General features: G+C 49.1%; 1 protein-coding gene across 1 annotated transcript in view; it reads left to right on the top strand.

The window, feature by feature from the left end:
- The window catches only part of LOC106736752 (ras GTPase-activating protein 4), a 46,320-nt gene that overhangs the window by 6,091 nt on the left and 22,348 nt on the right, over positions 1–17,881 (top strand). The window contains exons 2-4 of the mRNA XM_006270746.4: positions 12,221–12,277; positions 13,798–13,911; positions 17,684–17,745. Coding sequence (XP_006270808.2) covers positions 12,221–12,277; positions 13,798–13,911; positions 17,684–17,745 — 233 coding nt within the window. The remainder of the gene's footprint in view (positions 1–12,220; positions 12,278–13,797; positions 13,912–17,683; positions 17,746–17,881) is intronic.

The raw sequence follows: 17,881 nt of genomic DNA, 5'->3' as shown, positions 1-17,881 counted from the left end.
CAGGGGTGAATTTTAGCCAGTGGTCTCTCATGTCTGCTGTGCAGATGAAGAGGCACTAAGATCCAGGACATACTTTCACTGTAGGCTGGATCCTGGGATCAGAGCTGTCAGAGATGTGGGCCACTGTGCTAATCCAGTGCATCATCATTCACTCATTAAGGCAGTAGGTGTTGACCCCAAGTCTTTCCTATCCCCCATCAGCGAAAGGCCATGCTCAGCATGTTCTTCAGCTCAGCCAGGAAATCCCAAATGGAACATATGAGCGGCATTTGGGCAGCTAACTAATTCCTAGCTAGTCTTGGGATGGCACAGCATTGAGCAGCAAGAATTGGTTGGGGTGGTTATAGCACCTCCTTGCCAGAGACTTCAGCTAGAGCAGTCAGTAGGTGAAGAGGTCCTGTTGCCACTTTGATGGCTCTGTGGGATGCCATGATGCTGTGTATCTCTGCCAGGCTTGCTGCTGTGCCAGCAGGGAAGGGAGCATGAATGAAAGCTCTCAGTTGATTCACCTTCATTGACTAAGCTTGTCTGTATGATACTGTCAGATGAAATAGCCCTGCTGGCTCCCAACAGAGACAGCTTGTACAGCAGGAGTAAAAGCTGGGCAGTTTCCATGGACAGCTGCCCGAGCAGGGACATCCTGCCTCTCACAGTTTAATAAAATTTTGCTTTCCTTCTTGACAAATACCAATGCACAAACCAATCTGGAAGCCTGGCCAGTGAGCTGAGCAAAGGCAAGATGCTCATTTCTGTTTGCTGGAGTAACCCAAGCTGCTGCTGCAATACAACCATGCCACTCGGTGCTTAGTGTACCTTCTGTCTAAGATTGCATCCAGTGCCCCCCCTCATCTCTCTAGGAGATGGATGTCAGCATCCAAATGGGGAAATACAGGGACAGAGATGGGAAGTCAATTGCTGGAGCACAGACCCCAGGTCTGCACCTTACGCTTCCTCAGAGAGAGGGCACAGGACTCTCAAATGCTCTCACCCTCTGGCTATACCAGTCTATCTTTTTATGTTCGTCTGCATGTGACCTGAGACATCTGGAATTTTCGAGGGTGGAGCTCGGTGTCAAACTCTCTTAGACCCCCTTTGAAAATGAAACCTGGGGTATTGAAAGTGTGCAGCTGTGTTGTGTGGGCTGAACAGAGGTATAAGGGATATGTGAGGGAGGGAGGTGGATTCTTGTAGCTTTTTCTGTTTCTATTTCTATCCCAGTTAAAATACCTGCTTGCTGGACTTGTCTTGCAACACTGGGGGAGGATTGGTTTTTTGTGATTTTTCTACTTATCTTTCAGGAGAAGATGAACAGGCAGATTCTGTGGTTTCACTGGTAAATTTTTAATGAAAAAAATTGTATTAGTACATTAGCAGTACAGTTAGAGGCTTATACAATAATGCTTTAGCCCTTTTAGCTTGTAGATGGCTTAGAAAAGATCCCTGATTTTGCTTCTTCATAATACATATTAAAGCTATCTCTCTTTCTTTTATTCTTGCATTAAAAAATGTAGGTCTTACTAACGGTACCTTTTCCAGGAAGGCACCAAGCATGTTACAATACCTAGTGTAGACATGTTACAACATGTTAATTCTGGTATTTACCCAACTAGTTGAGTTTGAATGTGTGCTAGTAGGTTGTGGTAAACCCTGTTAACCTACGGCTTACCTTTGTCTTTGTTAGGGAATTATAGCAAGCGCTAGCCAGCTTGGGTTGTCTAAAGCATGTAGACAAGTGTGTCTTACATTTTTCAAAAGGTAAAATACAAAATCCCATTCTCCAAAAGTGCTTTTGACACTTCAGTCTTGTTCACAATCAGTTGAACTTCGGTTTGCAAGTCACTGAGGTGGTTTTGAAAATGTTGTCCCAGTCCTCTGTGCTTTCATAGAAATCGAAGAGGTTTGTGACATCTTGGATATAGAGCAAATTAAACCTATTTGAGCAGGGAAGCTATTTTTATTCAGACATTTAAAGCTCTTTAAGGCTTATTTAATAGCCTGGAAATTATTGTACGGGGAAAAATAATACTGTTAGTCAGAAACCCAACAGCTTCTCTAAGAACTCTCCATCTCCATCTCTGAGTCATTCAGTGAGTCCTCTAGCTAAAATGGGAAGACAAAACTGGTCGTGGAAAAAGGTATATTGAAAACCCCCATTTGGACTTCTATAGCCATCACAGGAAGAGGGCACAGCATCCATTTTATATCCCTTTGCAGCTCACCTTTTAGACTCACTTTTAATGCTATTTTCCTATTAAGCCAGGAGGCTTTAGAAATTGGCTGCCTCATTAAAACAAACATTCTCTGTTGTTTTTTACTACTGCTTCTATGACCTATTGGGCAACCATTTTCCTGGCAGCCAGGGAAAATACCAGTGGCTTAAAAGTGAAAGACAAAAAACCATACATGCAAAATGAACTACTGCCCTTTCTTTTTAGAGGCTCGCTTTGCAGCCTGAATCAAAAGTCCTGCTTCATTTAGCATCACCAATGATTAACGTACCCTAGGGACAGGAAGACTCGGGTACCGGAAGTGATGGATGCAACTCAATCCAGGGCATTTCATTAGAGAACTGTCGCTGCCTCCCAACAGTGAAGGCTGCTAGTAAACTCTGGATATTAAAACCCTGCTGGGAGGAAGCGTAGAAGGGGCTTCCAGCTAGGTTGGAGTAGGCACCTCCTGCACGAACAGGTCTTTCTGGCTCCTGCTTTGTTTACTTGCCTTTGTTTAGATGAAATGCCTGTTCAGCTATAATGCTCCTAAGGGAATAATAATAGCCCCCCATTACCAAAGCGTAGGAGAACCTACAGTGTTTTTGTTTCATCTGTCCTCACAGCAGTGCTGGGAGGCATGGCTGTGCTGTCACCATCTCCCTGCATCCCTTAATAGGAAATAAGGAGCATCTTTCCCACAGAGTTAATTCCAAACCTGCTCCTGATCCCACCAGACTCGGGTAAAAGGGTGTTGTGTGCTTTTATTTCAAGCTAGGCCTGGAGTATAGAGGAAAGCCCAGGCTTTGCTTTTGCTGTGGCTGGTAGCCTACCACCTCTGCAGGGAGGCTGTCAGCTGAATTGGCAAGTGCATAGTCCTCAGTGCTTTCCCACAGTTCGCGAAGACAGGTGGATCTTCCCACAGTTTATGGAGAAAGAGAAAGCTGGAGGGGCTCCGCTTGCTGCAGTACAAAGCTTTATGGGATGGTCCTAGAAACACGCTGGGGGTTGCAGTAGTAGGGAGGGGGTAGGGACTTGAGTGTGGTTGCTCACATAGGCCAAGGTAACTCAGGTACTGATCATCCAGGTTAGCTCTGCAATGGAGATATACCTGGTTCACGGAGAGGAACTTGAGCCAGGTCCTTCGAGTAGTCTGGCGGTGTCCTATCTGTCCTTTCCTGCTGGACTATCCTCCCTGTCCTCCTTTTTGGAGGCTTTGGGGCAGTGATGGGGACATGCAGAATGGCTGCTACTAGGAGGAGGTGGGGAAGAAACTAACAGTCTCAGAAGCACTTTTGTGTTAGGAGTGGAGGATCTGTGATCTCTCCTAGCATATGAGTTGCTGCTGTAAATCCACATGTGCAGCAAGTCTTGAGGCTGTCTGGCTCCATGAAGAGTAAAGAAGAAACATTTATCGTGTAGGTGGGAGCAAGGGATTCCTGGGGGTTCTTCTTGGCTCTGCCACTACCGGTAGGCAATTACAACCCTAGTGCTTCACCTGCAACCCGTGCTAGGTACTGTAAAACATGAGTCACTTACCCACTGTGTGGCTTGGATGCTCTAGTGACTGGGCTATAAGAAACCCCCCTGTGTTTCAGGCTTACCCAGAAAGGATGGGTAATACTGACATACTTGACAGGTGTGCTGAGGACTGAGTGTTGTATGTGAAGCACTTTGAGAAACTTGGATGAAAGGTGCGACAGACATGCAAAGCATAGGTACTGTCCAGATCTTGGGGCAATTGAAAATGATGTGCAAACTGCCTTTTCCAGTCCTAAGGTCAGCTACTTAATGGAGGTAAATTTGGCATAGGTCAAAGACTAACATGAAACTGCATGGACTTATTCCAGCTAAGGAGCTGGTCATGGTATCTCTCACGGCTTTTAGAAAGGAGCTCTACAGGCCAATTTTTCCCCTTCTATGAATGTCTTTTTTACCTACTTAACAGTTTGTCTAAGGCAGGAAGCGCTGTCAGCAGTTGTCTGTATTTAATAGGATCAGATCCACTGATTTAATTTAAAGCCAGTCCAGAATGCAGTTATAGATACGAACATTATTGAAATGCTGGGAGAAATATATTCTTAGCAACCTGAAATTACTCTCGGCACAACACATAGACAGGAACGATCAGCTCCCCATAAAACGAAATTGCTTTGGAAAATGTGTTGTCAAATAACAGAGAGTCTAAGTGACGCAGGAGCAGTCAGAATGGTGCTCATAAAAGGACAAAAAGCAGCTCTCAGAAAAAAATGAGGTCAGTCATTTTTATCTGAGGGGAGTTTATAGATGGCTGTGAAAAGTGCCCATTATTAGGCTTGTATTTTCTTTCTAGAAACACGCTGAACAAAACGTGGTCCAGGGCAGTCTCTCAGCCACCTTTGGGAAGAAGATAGGCACACACAAATTGCCGGAGTAGATCAGATGCAAAAGCTGTACTTCTCTTCTACTGGTGGGGAACTATAGTATGGGGAAGTTAAATGACTCGCGTAAGTTCACACCAGAAGCCTGCAGTAGAGTAGGGAACTGACCCGAGGTCCCAAGCCCCTGGTATTTGTAACCCACATCTACTCAGTGTGGTGCCCTGTCCCCCTCTCCAGCAGGGACTTCACTGAGGCCTATCGCTCATTATGTGTGTGGGTGCAGAATGAACATGGGACTTCTGGCTTTGAAACCCAAATTAATCCTAGAGGTGACATGCCATCTCCCCACCTTTTGTTATCCAAGGCTGTAAGGGACTCATGTATATATAAGAGAGAGCCCAGTTGCCACTAGAAAGGAACAATGATCAGGCTGAATGGAGGTTATACCAACCCCTTGGTGCCTAGCTCCATTTCTTCCTCCAGACAGCCATGGTGTTTAGTATGGGGAGCGGTGCTGTGGAGAGAGTACCTCAAGTGCAGAGAGTTTAGCACAGCATCCAGGCAATGATGCCAGTTCAGCTCATGGCCAGCAGCCCTCTCACAAGTATTTTGCTTGGTTCTCTCTTCAAGGGAATCGATCTGTCATCCCCTTTTACAGCTCTTCCTCATAAAATACATTTTCCTTGGCTGGGAGGGTTTGCTTGTTGTGCCAGCCTGACTTCAAGTATACACTCACATGCCACCTTAGCACGTGTGCCCAGTGTTGGGCATTGCATGGGGTCTTGTGACCTCTGGAGGGGTCCTCGATCACCCTGGGGAAAGCCCAGAAACTCTCCTGCCACGACTTTGATCGAATCTTCAGTGGTGGGTTCCCCTTCTGAGGACTCTCCCAGGTAGTTCGCGCCTCCTGACGGGTATCTGTGGAGCTCCGCCCCCCCTTCCGTATGCCAGCCTCTGGGATGAGTCATTTGGTCTTTGTGTGGCTTGCCCTTTGGTTGCATCAGTCCTAGTTCTTCACATTGCCTGTGCTCCCAGGGCGGTTGGCTTGCTCTGGCCTTCCGGTGTTTCTTCACGGCCAGCCAGACATCTGAGGCTACTCCCGTCTCCCGGAGCGCTGCCTGTGCCCCAGCCAAAGCAAAAGAAAAAGAAAACCCAAAAGAACAAAAATGGGAAAAGGAAAAACAAGAAAAAAAACCTGAGGGAGTAGGCTAGCAGCCCCTCCTCCCTCACAACCCCTGTGACCGGAGCTTGAGCCATCCCTCGATGTTGCTCCAGGTCCTCCCTCCTGTCGGACCTCTCTTCCTTCACTGGTGCCGGCTCTTCGGCTGAACACCAGTGCTGCCTGCACTCGGCGTGGGGAGCACCTTCCTTGCTGGGTGTCTCCCCAGCTCTCTCTCCATCTCTGCCAGTGCCGGTTGTTATTCCAACCGGGCGGCGTTCTCCGATGATGTCAGCTGCCTGAGCCAGCTCCAACCGGAAGTAAGCGTGGCTCACAAACCGCGTGGGCGGCTCTTGGTGTGGCTCGTCCCACGCTGCCCGGCCTGAAATTGGTAAGCGTGCCCTGGTTTCAGGGCTTTCTTTGTGGGAGTGGGTCACACTCACCCCCTGTCCTACCACAGGGAGGGTTCCCCGTCCCCCCCAGTGACCATCTCCATGGGACACTTGTAATGCAAATCATTTAGACTTCCTGTTTTTCAGCAAAAAAAAAATTCTGCTTGGCTTCATGTTTGGGTCCCTCCTGCCCCTAATTTCTTCCTATGACTGGAAATCTCCATCTGATGGCCAGTATGCCCATGAGCCTGCGTTTACCACTGGCCTGTTAGTAGGAGTTGTGTCCCTCTTGTGTCTGCTTTGTGCCCGGCCTGCTTGGGATGGCTGCAGTGAAAAGATGCTGCCCCATCCTGGCATTTCCCCTTCCCTTCCAAATCAGGCCCCTAACTCTGACATTTCTTCTCAAGGAGAGAGGCTGTGGCCACGCACACACATAGGTGAAGGTGCCCCTCTGCTGCCTTTAGGTTCAAAGCACAATGAAGCCAATGGGGCTCCTCAACCTTGAACTCAGTGAGCTTTGCCACCAGGCCAAAGATTCTGCCCTCTGATTATGATGCCCGTGGTATCCAAGCACCTCTGTTGGGTCCCTCATTCTTTCCCTCCTTGGCTCTGCCCAGTGTAAGCCCATAAAAACCTAGGATTCTGGACTAGTCTAGGGATTGACATGATGCCTCATTCGATGAGTGACAGAAAGGCTTTATTTACTACAAGTATTGAAAGGCAAATGAGTTTAAACCAAAGCAAAGTCCAGTAATTAGCTATAAGGTGATGATTTCTCACCAAACAGGTGACAAGAGAGATGGTCTGTTTCCTCCAGGTTCTCGAGATAGCTGGGGTGCAGCAGCAGTTGGTGTCAGAGAGATTTCTCACTCTTGAAGCGTGAGCTGTTAGCTGTTTTCACTTGGTTCTTATAACCTTAGTCCAGCATCTGCAAAGCATTCTTGTAGCTGTGCAAATCAAGAGAGTCCCAAGCAGTGTTTGACAAGAAAATCCTGTTAATCAAACTACTCATCAGAGAGTTCCAATTTGAATGAATTACCTTGCTCAGTGACAAGAAGTTATCCATTTCCACTAAGTTTGGAACATAAGAAACTGATTAACAGCCAGGAAAAACACGAGGTTTTGAGGAGTGTCCTTGGAAAATCAAGGGAATCACTAGACAAAACAGAAGCAAATCAAGAGGAGACATCTATCGCATATGGAGAATGACTGACTCTTTTTGTACATAATGAGTTAATTGTACAAGAAATATTTACCATACTAATTAACAGGGATCCTGGTTTTCTGTTTCCCATTGAAAAATAGAGAAAACCACGGATTTCTGCTTTTTATCAGAGAAAACTTGGATTTCTCTTTTTAGCAGAGAAACCTGTGGATTCCCTGCTTTTGCAAATAGTTCTGCAGGCTAGTTGAGCTCCAGCCTGCAAGAGCTGCTTGCAAACAGGGTGGGGAACCCCCAGCCCTGTCTGGAGGGGGAGTGGGGAGGAAAGGGCAAGGCCACAGGCTCTCAGTCAGCCGCAGCTCTGCTCTGCTCAGCTCAGCTTCACTCTTTGCTCCTGGAGCCTGAGGTAAATGGGGCTTGCAGGGGGCTGGGGGCCACTCTGGCAGGGCTGGGGGGTTGCAGGTCATGGCTGGGGGGGCACCACCTGGGCTGGGGGGAGCCAGGAGCTGGCTCTGCCCCCACCCGGGCAGGCAGCAGCAGTGGGGGAGCCGGCTCCATGCTGCTTCTGCTGCAGTTGCCTGATGTTGGGGGCAGGGAGCTGCAGACTTGGGTCCCTGGCCCCATAAGCCCTGGCAGCTGGGGGCCCCCTCCAGCAAGGCTGGGGGGGCAGGGGCTGTAGGTGGGAGCAAGAGGCAAAAGTAGGGCGGGTGGCTGTTTTGGGAGCAGTGAGGGGCACCAGCAGGGTTGGGATGGCTTTGGAGGCGAGTGAGGGGCACCAGCAGGACTATGGGGGCTGCAGGGGTCTTTTAATAATGGATTTTGGGGGTTTTATTGGAGGATTTGCACTTTTTTTGTCAGAATTTGTGATTATTTTGGTTTTTTTTTATCAGAGAAAACCAGGATCCCTGCTGGTTAAATCAAGGATAGACATTTCACACGGTTACATACCAGACAACTAGGAGCCTGCTTGAAATCATCATTAATATAGTAAGATAAGCTGGAAGGGATACCTTATTTCCTCTCAGATGTCCTGGCCATGAACTCACATCCTCTTGCACTATGCAGTTAGCATCAGCATTTTATATTTCAGCCTTTTTGAGTAGGCCCTAGCTTAGCATGAGTTTCAGAGTCATCACCAGCCTTTCTGATACTGCTCTGTTGCTCTGCTGGTGAGGATCCTGGTGAGGATATGACTTTAAGCCTGGCACTAGCATTGGTTACCACTGTATTGTCTATAGCTGCTTCCCTCCCCATGGGGAGGCAGCCAGTGGACTGAGGGGGCTGGAGTAGTTTCCTGTCCAAGATGAGAGGGGGTGCTGTGGCACTCAGCCCTGCAGTGCCTCTTGAAGGTTGGTGCTGGTGGCTCTCTGCCCCATGACTGCAGCTGGGCCACATGCAGGCCATGTAGCCCTGATCTAATGTTAGGACTTGGAAGCTTGAAATGGCTGGTCAGCCTAGCCTGGGTCAAAGCTGCTTTCTGGGGCATGGGGTTTTGTCTGAGCCACAGCTTGTGTTATTTTAGCAGCATGTAACTTGGAAATCCTCCTACCCCTTGAGTCACAGGCCCAAGGGCAGGAGTCTTGCCCAACCTGCTTGAGAGATGAGCAAAAGTCTCTGCCCTAAGCAGTAGCCCTGCATTTGCCTGGCTTCAGCAATTGGTGTCCACACTTGTATGAAGTGCCATGTTTTGCATCTGAGTTGTGCTGGGCAGGGTAAAGGCTTTCTCTCATTGAACTAAGGTGGAGGGTGAGCTGAGTTCTGCTTAACCCAAAGCCCCAAGAATCCCTGCCTCTGACTCTGTTGCTGTGGGGCAGGGTTTGCACAAAACAATTCTGCAGCATCCACACAGGTTAGGGTGGATGCTTAAACTGACTTAGCTTTCCCCAGGCTCCAGACCATTCACTCAGTCCTGCAAGATAACTTCTTAGAGCATTTGTGCGCAGAATCCCCACCCTATGCAGGTGGGGACTTCCTGTTTTTTTTCAGAGCTGAGATTACTAGCTCTGTTTAATGCCATGGCCCATGCAGCTGTCAGGTGGAATGACTTCCATCCAGTGCTGACCTGGGCCATCAACTAGTCAGTGACTCGGGTGAAAAGGTCAGCCTCCTACACCCCTTCCTCTGGGCTGTGCAGCCTTCTTGTGTGTGCTGCCAGGTTTGCTCTGCAGCTTACTTCAGTGAATGCTAATAGCATGTTGAGCAAGGCAGATTGGGTTTTGGTTAGACATCAGCAGCACAAGAGCAGCAAGGACCCTCGTGATATCATGGCTATAGAAGTTGCATGCTATCAGACATGCTCTAGGACCCACTGATTCAGTCTGTGGTGCCCTGGTAGTGCCAGGTCATTATTGCTACGCTTCATCTCTGGCCTGGGACTTAGCATTGTGTGTCTTAAGAAAGCTCAGCTCCCAGTGAATTCAGTCCCAGTCTAGTCAGACCACAAAAATAGGAGGCTTGGGAAGCAGCAATGGGAGTATGTCATACCAGTAACATAAAGAGATCCCCTGGGAGCAATCAGCCCCAGTACCAGGCTCTCTGGAAGAAAAACGGGCAGATCATAAGTTCAAAAGGCTGGAAACCTTACTTCTATAAATAAAGCCCCGCAGCTGATGGGCTGACACTTGTATGGGCATCTGCAGGAGGAGCTATAGCACTGGACATCGTGGCAGGCTATGTTTCCCTTTGCTGACGTGTTCATTGGGAACTTCAGTGATGATGCAGGCACCGGAGGGCACTGCCCAGCCTCTGTAACATGACGTGACTTCAGGTTGCCGCTAGAGCTGATTGCACTGGTCACCATTCTCCTTTTGCCTTTGCGGTCCCTGCTGTAGCATCGATAGAAGATCCCGATTCCACATGCCAGGAAGATCAGTTCTCTCTCTTTATCTTGAAACTTGTCAAAGGTTTTCTTCACCTAACTCCAGCTGTGGCAAGTTGCTGGTTCAGTGGGGCTTCCTCTTGAGCAACAGCAAGAGGCAGGGCACCAAGATCTCTCTTCAGGGGGAGCCAACAAACAGTTAAATTCTCCCCAGTGAAAGATGGGAGTTTGTGGCTGTGGGAGCAGGAGGCTCATGAGCTCCATGTTGCCAGAGTAGCTAGATATACTAGTCTGGCTTAGTCTACTGTCCCCATGTACAAACCTGATTGAGCTAGTGATGGTGAGCTGCAGAGGTGTGCCTCACGGAGCTCCTGGCTGCAACATGCTTCCCGTTCTTTAATGTATCTCACACCCTAACATTGGAGTGGGACCCAGTGGGTTGTATCCTTGGAGCTCTCCCCTCCTATAAATGTTAGGGTCCTGCTGTTTGGTCCATGAGAGCTTGATCTGTCTGTGACCGTTTTGGCAGCTCAGGAAACAGCTGCATCCCTTCCAGTCTGCAGAAGCCCTTAATCACTCTGCCTCAGGCTGACGGGTCACAAACAGCCAGCCTGATGGAGGAAGCTAGAAGTATTCAGCACCACTTAGAGAGAGAGTTCCTCATACTGGGTGTTGGTGGATGAAGGGAAATCTGTGCTGGCAGCCAAATAGCTTGAGAGATTCCCAGTCAGGCATCACTGTGTTTTACAAGGGAGCTGGCATTTGAGATTTATTACCTTCACGCTCTGTGACTAAAGGAAGAATGTGCTACCAGCCTAGCTCGGTGCAGGCCATTTCACTCCAGATGCCGTAGGGTGAAAAACACTTCCGTAGATACTTTTTGTCTAGAAGGGACCTTTAGCTCATCTAGGCTGACCAGTTGTGCAACACAGGCCCGAGCTTTCCATTCATTTATCTCTGTGTTGTGTTTGGTTAGCTTCTAGAGGGGTGTCTGCTCTTGACTTGAAGGGATGGAGAAACCATAGTTTCTCCCCTGGTTGACCAGACTCCTTCAATCATTTTGTTTCCTAGTGGGTGTTGTAGTGTCGGTGTTCAGTGCTGGATCTGAGTCTGGGGGAAATGTTTGATCCATCTTGGTCAAATGATGGAATTCACTGCTTTATTATTATTTGCAGTACACTTGCACCCAGAGACCTCAACCATGGTCAAGCCTAGCAGAGCCAGCTTGTACCTGTGAGGCTGGGCACAGTAAGACAAATAACAAATGTATCAGCATTTTATCCAAAGTGTTCTGATGTAGTTATACAGAAAAAATCAGTTTTCATGTTGCCCATAGCCTTTGCTATTCAGCAAATCCCTTCTAGTATGGACAAGGTCTTAATGTTTGTGAAAGTCTTTCAGGCCTTTGGACTAAAGATACTAAGAAGTGCTGGAGTGTGATAATCTGTCTAGGAGGGTGGTTTCCAGTGGCCTGCTAGTAATTCTCTTTATTTTAAAGAACTCATTCCCCTCTGTTCCGTATCAAATTCATAGAAGAAGCTGTTCATCTCATGCCAAGGTCACTGGCTGATTAGTTCTTCTTGTGTGTGACTTTATTGTGAATAATAGTGGAGGGAGGGGAAGGGGGAGGGTGAGATATCAGCCTTGTCTTGCGGTTTTTCATAGTTACCCTTGATATCAAGTGATAGGTCATCCTGCCACCTGTCATCTTGCATGGGAACTCTGGTAGTAATAATCACTCTTGTATTGTGCACTCATCACTCTTGTATTGTGCTTTTTATCAGTATATCTCAAAATGCTCCACAAAGCAGAGCTGTGGGGGAAGCTGAGGCACAAATGGGGAATGACTTGCCCAAGATCCCCGTGCAGGGCAATGACTGAGTAAGGAAAGGAGTCCGGGTCTCCTGAGTGTCAGCCCTGTGTCCTGTCCACTTGGCCTCCCCTCCTCTCTTACACAGCATTGTCTCCAGAATCCTGCTGCTAAGACCCTGCAGGAGGGAAAGGCTCCCGTGACTCAAGAAAGGGAAGTTCAGAGTCTCCTGTCTCATGGGGACTGTGGTGAGAAGTTTCACAGGTGGCAAAATCCAGGCTAATGCCAAGTGGGGTTTGTTTTGTCTTCCAGTACAGGCAGCAGTGATCCTTACTGCATTGTGAAAATCGACAATGAAGCCATTATCAGGTAACTACCTTGGGCACTTGCTGTCTCTAATCTTCACTCGCATGCTCTCAGTCCCTTTCTCCCCATGGTCTAGCCCTGCAGCTCGGTAAACCAGCCTAACTTGGCTGATTGCAATGGCGCTTAGACTGTTTTAGACCAACTCGGGACCTAGTGCCATATCTCTCTTTTTCCATGAAATGCTGCCCGGAACAAACATTAATTCCCCCGCACCTCCAAAAGCCTGCGTGGCACGTGCTTATCAAGCTTCGAAAACCACAAACGGAGCAGTTCTCTGCTCCATGGAGCTTTGTACAGCTCGCGCCCTTTGCCTTCTCTATTTGTTTTGTTTTCTCTGGTTTTAGGACTTCAGGCGCCAGCCATTTAAAGAGAAGCGGTTTTAATGCCAGAAAGGTTGTTTAATTTTGTCTCCTAATGTGTTATTAATGGCCTGTTTATTTTGGAACAGTGGGGAAAACTCTTGTCAACTCCTCTCTAATGCAGTAGATACCACCCGCCCCCAAACCCAGGTTTGACTCTAAACAATAAGGAGTTACCAGAAAACCTATTTCCCTCTCATGTTTTCTGTCATATCCTCTACAAGAAACACTGATTTCCCCACCCTGCCCCCCTCCTCTGGGCCTTGAAGGGAGCTGGGCTGAGGTCCTGTTTCCCACTTTTCAACAAGTTGATGCTGAAGGATGTTTATACTTGTGGAAAAAATGAACATTTAAAAGTTGAAAGCTAACATGTGATAGAAGCCAAGTGTGGACAGTAGCCAGCGTACACAAGTTAGCTGATTGAGCTGAATTCTACACCATCCTCCGTGTAAAGTTTACCCCACCTAGCTAACATATCCTGTCTGCATCGAGAGTATAACACATTCCCTATCACATGTTTAAAACACCCCTTGTCCAGCTCTGTAGGCAGACAGGCCTAAGAAAACTACAGTTTACAGGCAGCCCAGATCCTTTTGGCGTTAGGTCGCTGAGAGTCTCCAGACCTAGGTTAGTAAGGATGAAAAGCTGATCCTTCCTGTCCCAACTTGCCCTCAGGTGCTGAGGGAGAATACATCGTATCTTAGACTTTTCTGTGCTGTGAACCCAGGTCACAAAAAAGAAAACTTTTGGGCTCCTCACCCCAGCCCCACACCACCACATCTAGCCCTGAAGAAGGGGAGCCTGGTCATCACCCTTGGAAAACTGATCTTGACCCTTGAGGGTCCCTGTGCACCCACCCATATGAAAGTGCAGAGGGAGAAGGGAGTTTGGCCAAGATGCTTGCTGTGAAGAAGTGTCATGGATGCTTTCATCAGCATGGGTAGTCAGGAGACTTGGTGCAACATCTCACCCAGTGCTTTGACTGTGGGGAAGTGGTGTCTCGCTGCCCTGCAGTGGCATTTGGACACTTGGGGGCGGGTTGTCAAGGAAGATCCCAAGTAGATCTGTATCCAAGGGGAGATGGGAGGGGTGTTTAAGAGATTACTCTACACTGTTACTAGGTGCTTGTAGTATCTCTGTAAATAAAAGGACATTGCCCTACAGGACAGCCACAGTGTGGAAGACTCTGTCCCCATTCTGGGGGGAGGAGTATGAGGTCCACCTGCCGCCCAGCTTCCACAATGTGTCCTTCTACGTGATGGATGAAGATGCACTCAGGTATGGTACCAACTCCTTTGGGTCCTAGTCTCCGGTTACTCCTTGCTGCTCTGCTGCTGTCTGCAGTGCCAGAATGAATGCTTCCTGATTTGAGCAGAGGGTTGGGCTGGGATCACCAGACCTTGCTGCTAATTTTGTGGCAGGCAGCACCCAGAAGCACACCCATGTAAGGCACCAGGCTCACACCTAGGTAGATCTAGCCCCTGTCCCAAAGACCTTCCAATCTAGACAGATCAGGCAGAGGAAGGACTGTTGCAAACATGTGAAATTACTTGTCCGAGGTCATGCAGGGAGTCAGTGGCAGAGCTGAGAACTGATCTCAGTCTCCCCCTTGCCCTGGTGCTTTGAGCACATGGCTACTCTCAGATGCAGGCTGGCAGTGAAGCAAGAGTTTGATGTGCATGCCATCGAGGAGTGTGCCAGTCCTGCCAATCTCTGCCAGGAATGCAGCCGTTGCTTTCAAGGAGCCATAGAAAAGGTCCAAGTAAAATTAATAGAAACCCTGCCAGCCCCACAGCATGCTTTATCAAAGCAGTGCCAGCAAGGATTCAGTCAACCACTTCAGAGCAGGGTTGGGCATAACTACAGGCTGTGATCAGTGCTATCTTTGCTGGCATGTGCTTAGGCTTTGCATCACACTGTTGGTCCCCCTGGACAGTATCCAAAGCTGACTCCAGCCCCTGACCACTCATTAATTAAATGCCTTGGCAGCTGTGAGAAGCACACAGTGAGGCCTCCCCTGCATTTCTAGCAGCCCAGCTGGCAAGGCCAAAGCTACAGAGAACTGCACTACTGCTGAAGTTCTCTGCATGGGCAGCCCTGCTCCATGCAGGTAGGTTGTAAAACCCTGGGTGGCATTGAAAGAGAATACCCTCCCAAGCACTGGCAAAGTGCCTGCTGACATATGGCCTCCCTGGCACCAGCCCTGGTGTATTGGGCCTGGAGAAGTGCATGTCCATACAGAGGAGGTACAGACTGGGGTCAGTGCAGCAGTGCCTTTTGGACGGTGTGTGCCCTGTTCTCTCTGTGTTCAGGGATGTGACCCAGTTGAGTTCAGAGTCCCCAAGGAGTCCTCAGCATTGGAGAGAGGTGTAATCATCAGTGACGAGGCATGGGATGAGGGTGCCTGTCCTACAGAGATCTTGGGAAATCTGGGCTGGATCAAGGAGTGTCAGGCACCTTAGGGCTGGCTCTTGTAGCTTGGGAGACATCAGAGGATGTCTTCATGTTCAGGAGTTTCCCAAGTAAGGGGCTTTGAGTCAGGAGATGGCTCCCTGCTTTCAGGGGCAGGTGCCTACAGGTGGGCACCATGGGTTACTGACCCAGGTGCTTCCTCTGCTCCTTGTTGGCACAGAGAGACAGGAGTGAGTACCACTGTCAAGCTGCCCCCTTTTCTGGAGTCGGACGCTTTCCTGCCACCATCCCAGAGCTCTACCAGGACCTTTCTGCTGGCACAGGCAAAAGGAATAGTTGTGGCCACAGTTACATGCAGAACACGGCAGGGTTTTGGCTTCCTAGTGCTCCAGGCAATCAGCGATGGGATGCTCAAGAACTCTTCATCATTTGCAGCTGCTCGCAGAGCATTTCAAGTCACCACTATTATCTGGAAAGGGGCTGAACAATGCCATAGCCAGCAGAGCCAGAGATGGGGGTGGGGATCATTGTGTTGTATCTCAGTGGTCAGGTCACGAGACAGGCTCAGTTTCTGATTCCTTCCTTCCCCTTCCCTGAATATCAGAAGGATGGAAGGGCAAGCATCCCTCAGGACCCATGAGTTTAGATGAGAGCAGAGCCTGAGGGATAGGTTGCTTGTGGCTTTAGGATAACAGGTTACCCCACAGAAGAGGAAACTCCCAGTGATCAGCTTCTCCCAGAGCAGGGGTGGGCAATTATTTTGGGTGAAGGGCCGCTTACTGAGTTTTGGGAAGCCATTGAAGGCTGCATGACAGGCAGCATGGGGCAGATATATATTAATTTCCTAAGTTTTTTCAGGGCCCTGCGGGCCAGATAGAATAGCCCCGCAGGCCGCATTTTGCCCACCCCTGGCCCAGAGTCATGGCAGGGAAAAGCCTCATCAGCTTGATTGAAAGCAGACAAGATCCAGATGAGGATGGAAGAGGATCAGTGGCTGCAACCTGGCCTCTCCTCAGGGTTTGACATCCTGGAATGGAATCTGCTTTTAAAAGTGTGTGTGTGAGAGATGTGTGCATACACTTCTTAAGCAAACTCTGTGCAACTCTTTTTATGAGAATTTGTTTCTTACTCCGATTCAGGGCAAGAACACAGAGGGTCTAGCCCTTCCACATCTCTCCACAAAACAAACCTCTGTGCCTGAGCTACCCTACATCAGCTTTCACCCTGGGTATGCACTGCCTTATTAGCAGACCCTACAGTAACATGCTAACATGTGTGGCTTCAGCTCGCATGTGAGCTGTACAATAACAATCCTACAATACGCAACCCTGCAATCCTGTTGAACAACCCTGCAGTAGTACACCAGGGTGTGCAGAGATCCTGGGCAGCTTACAGGAGCTCAGCAGCCCATGGAGCACCATATGCTGGAGGGAACCTTACAATAAACAGTGTGGTGCATGCACCAGAGAGGAAGAACTGCTTTGGGAGGGGGCTGTGGTCTCTGTAAAGCAGCTGGTTGAAAGTCCCTGGCTAGATTGTAAGCTCCTCCTTTTCTGCATGTACGTGACTCCAGTCAGCAGGCCCAGATCAGTCACTTCTAGTTGATTGAGGCATTTCCAGTCTGTCTCTCTGCAGAGAACTGTCTCTATTGGGATCCAAAGGCTGCACTAATGCTTGAGTGCTTGGGGCAGGGGCTGTGGCTACTGCTGTATTCTGTGTGGCCCCAAGACACTGTAGGAGTAATGGCAGCAGCTCTGATACCATCTTCTCAGCCTTTGATTATGGCCAAGGCATGGCACAGATGCCAGAGATTGTGCGTGTATGTGTGTAAGGTACATGTGTGTGCTGCAGAGATTTGGTGTAGGATGGCAGCATAGGATGAGCTGATGCTAGACTTGAGCCAGGAAGTTCAGCTGGATTCAGCAGCAAGGGCCTGTTGGTCTGCAGTGACCTGGTGCTGGCAAGGAGCTGGGCAGCACAAGCAGGTAGGGGAGGTGACAGACTGCCTGCTCAGCAGCCTTCCTCAGAGACCAGGCCCCAAAGATTAAGTGGGGTGCTGCAGGGGTTAAGCACCTCCCCGGACTTGATTCTTTACCTTGGTCAAGAGGGGAGGGACAGTGGTGTGCTGCAATGGACAGAGCCCTGGACCGGGACTTGGGTGACCTGGATTAATTCCTGTCTCTGCCCCTGCCTGTAGAGGACCTTGAGCAACTTACTTTCTATTGTACCTCCATGCAAGAGGGATCAGATGCTACTTCTTGTAAACCATGTTGGGATCTGCTCCATGAGGGCAGGAAAAGTGGGGCTACTGCATGGATGTGGCTTCTAGTTCAGATCCCATTTGAGCTTGCACTGATGATCTCAGTAAGGTCAGTAGGACTTGGGCTGGTATGTTAGCCCCCTCTGGCAAGAGTTCTACTGAAATCTCGCCAGGTATAGACCAGAAATGGTGAGTGGACTCCTTTCAGCATTAGCTTAAACTTGAAGCCTGGGGATCTGAAAGAGTGTTTTGCCTGGGGCAGATTCAGACCTGGGTCATTTGAACCAACTTTTGGCAGGCGTTTGGCCTATTACAAGTTCATCAAGGCAGATATTGTCCCACCCTTGCAGTGACAGGCTCTTCATTTTGTCTCCCCAGCCGTGATGACGTCATCGGAAAAGTCTGCCTGCCTCTGGATGTGCTGGCCAAGCATCCCAAGGGTAAGGCAGAGTCTTGGGACTGGGGTTGGGCTGCAGGGGTTGGGCCCTGTGTGCAGGCAGGCAGCAAGCTCCAGCAGCATGCATACTGTCCCAGTACATCATCTTCAGGCATCAAGGCCCAGGCAGAGGACTGGGG

This window comes from Alligator mississippiensis, chromosome 14, assembly GCF_030867095.1.
Source record: "Alligator mississippiensis isolate rAllMis1 chromosome 14, rAllMis1, whole genome shotgun sequence".
NCBI classification, from domain to species: domain Eukaryota; kingdom Metazoa; phylum Chordata; order Crocodylia; family Alligatoridae; genus Alligator; species Alligator mississippiensis.
Note: the sequence above shows the minus strand (reverse complement) of the source record. Positions and strands in the feature narration are given on the sequence as shown.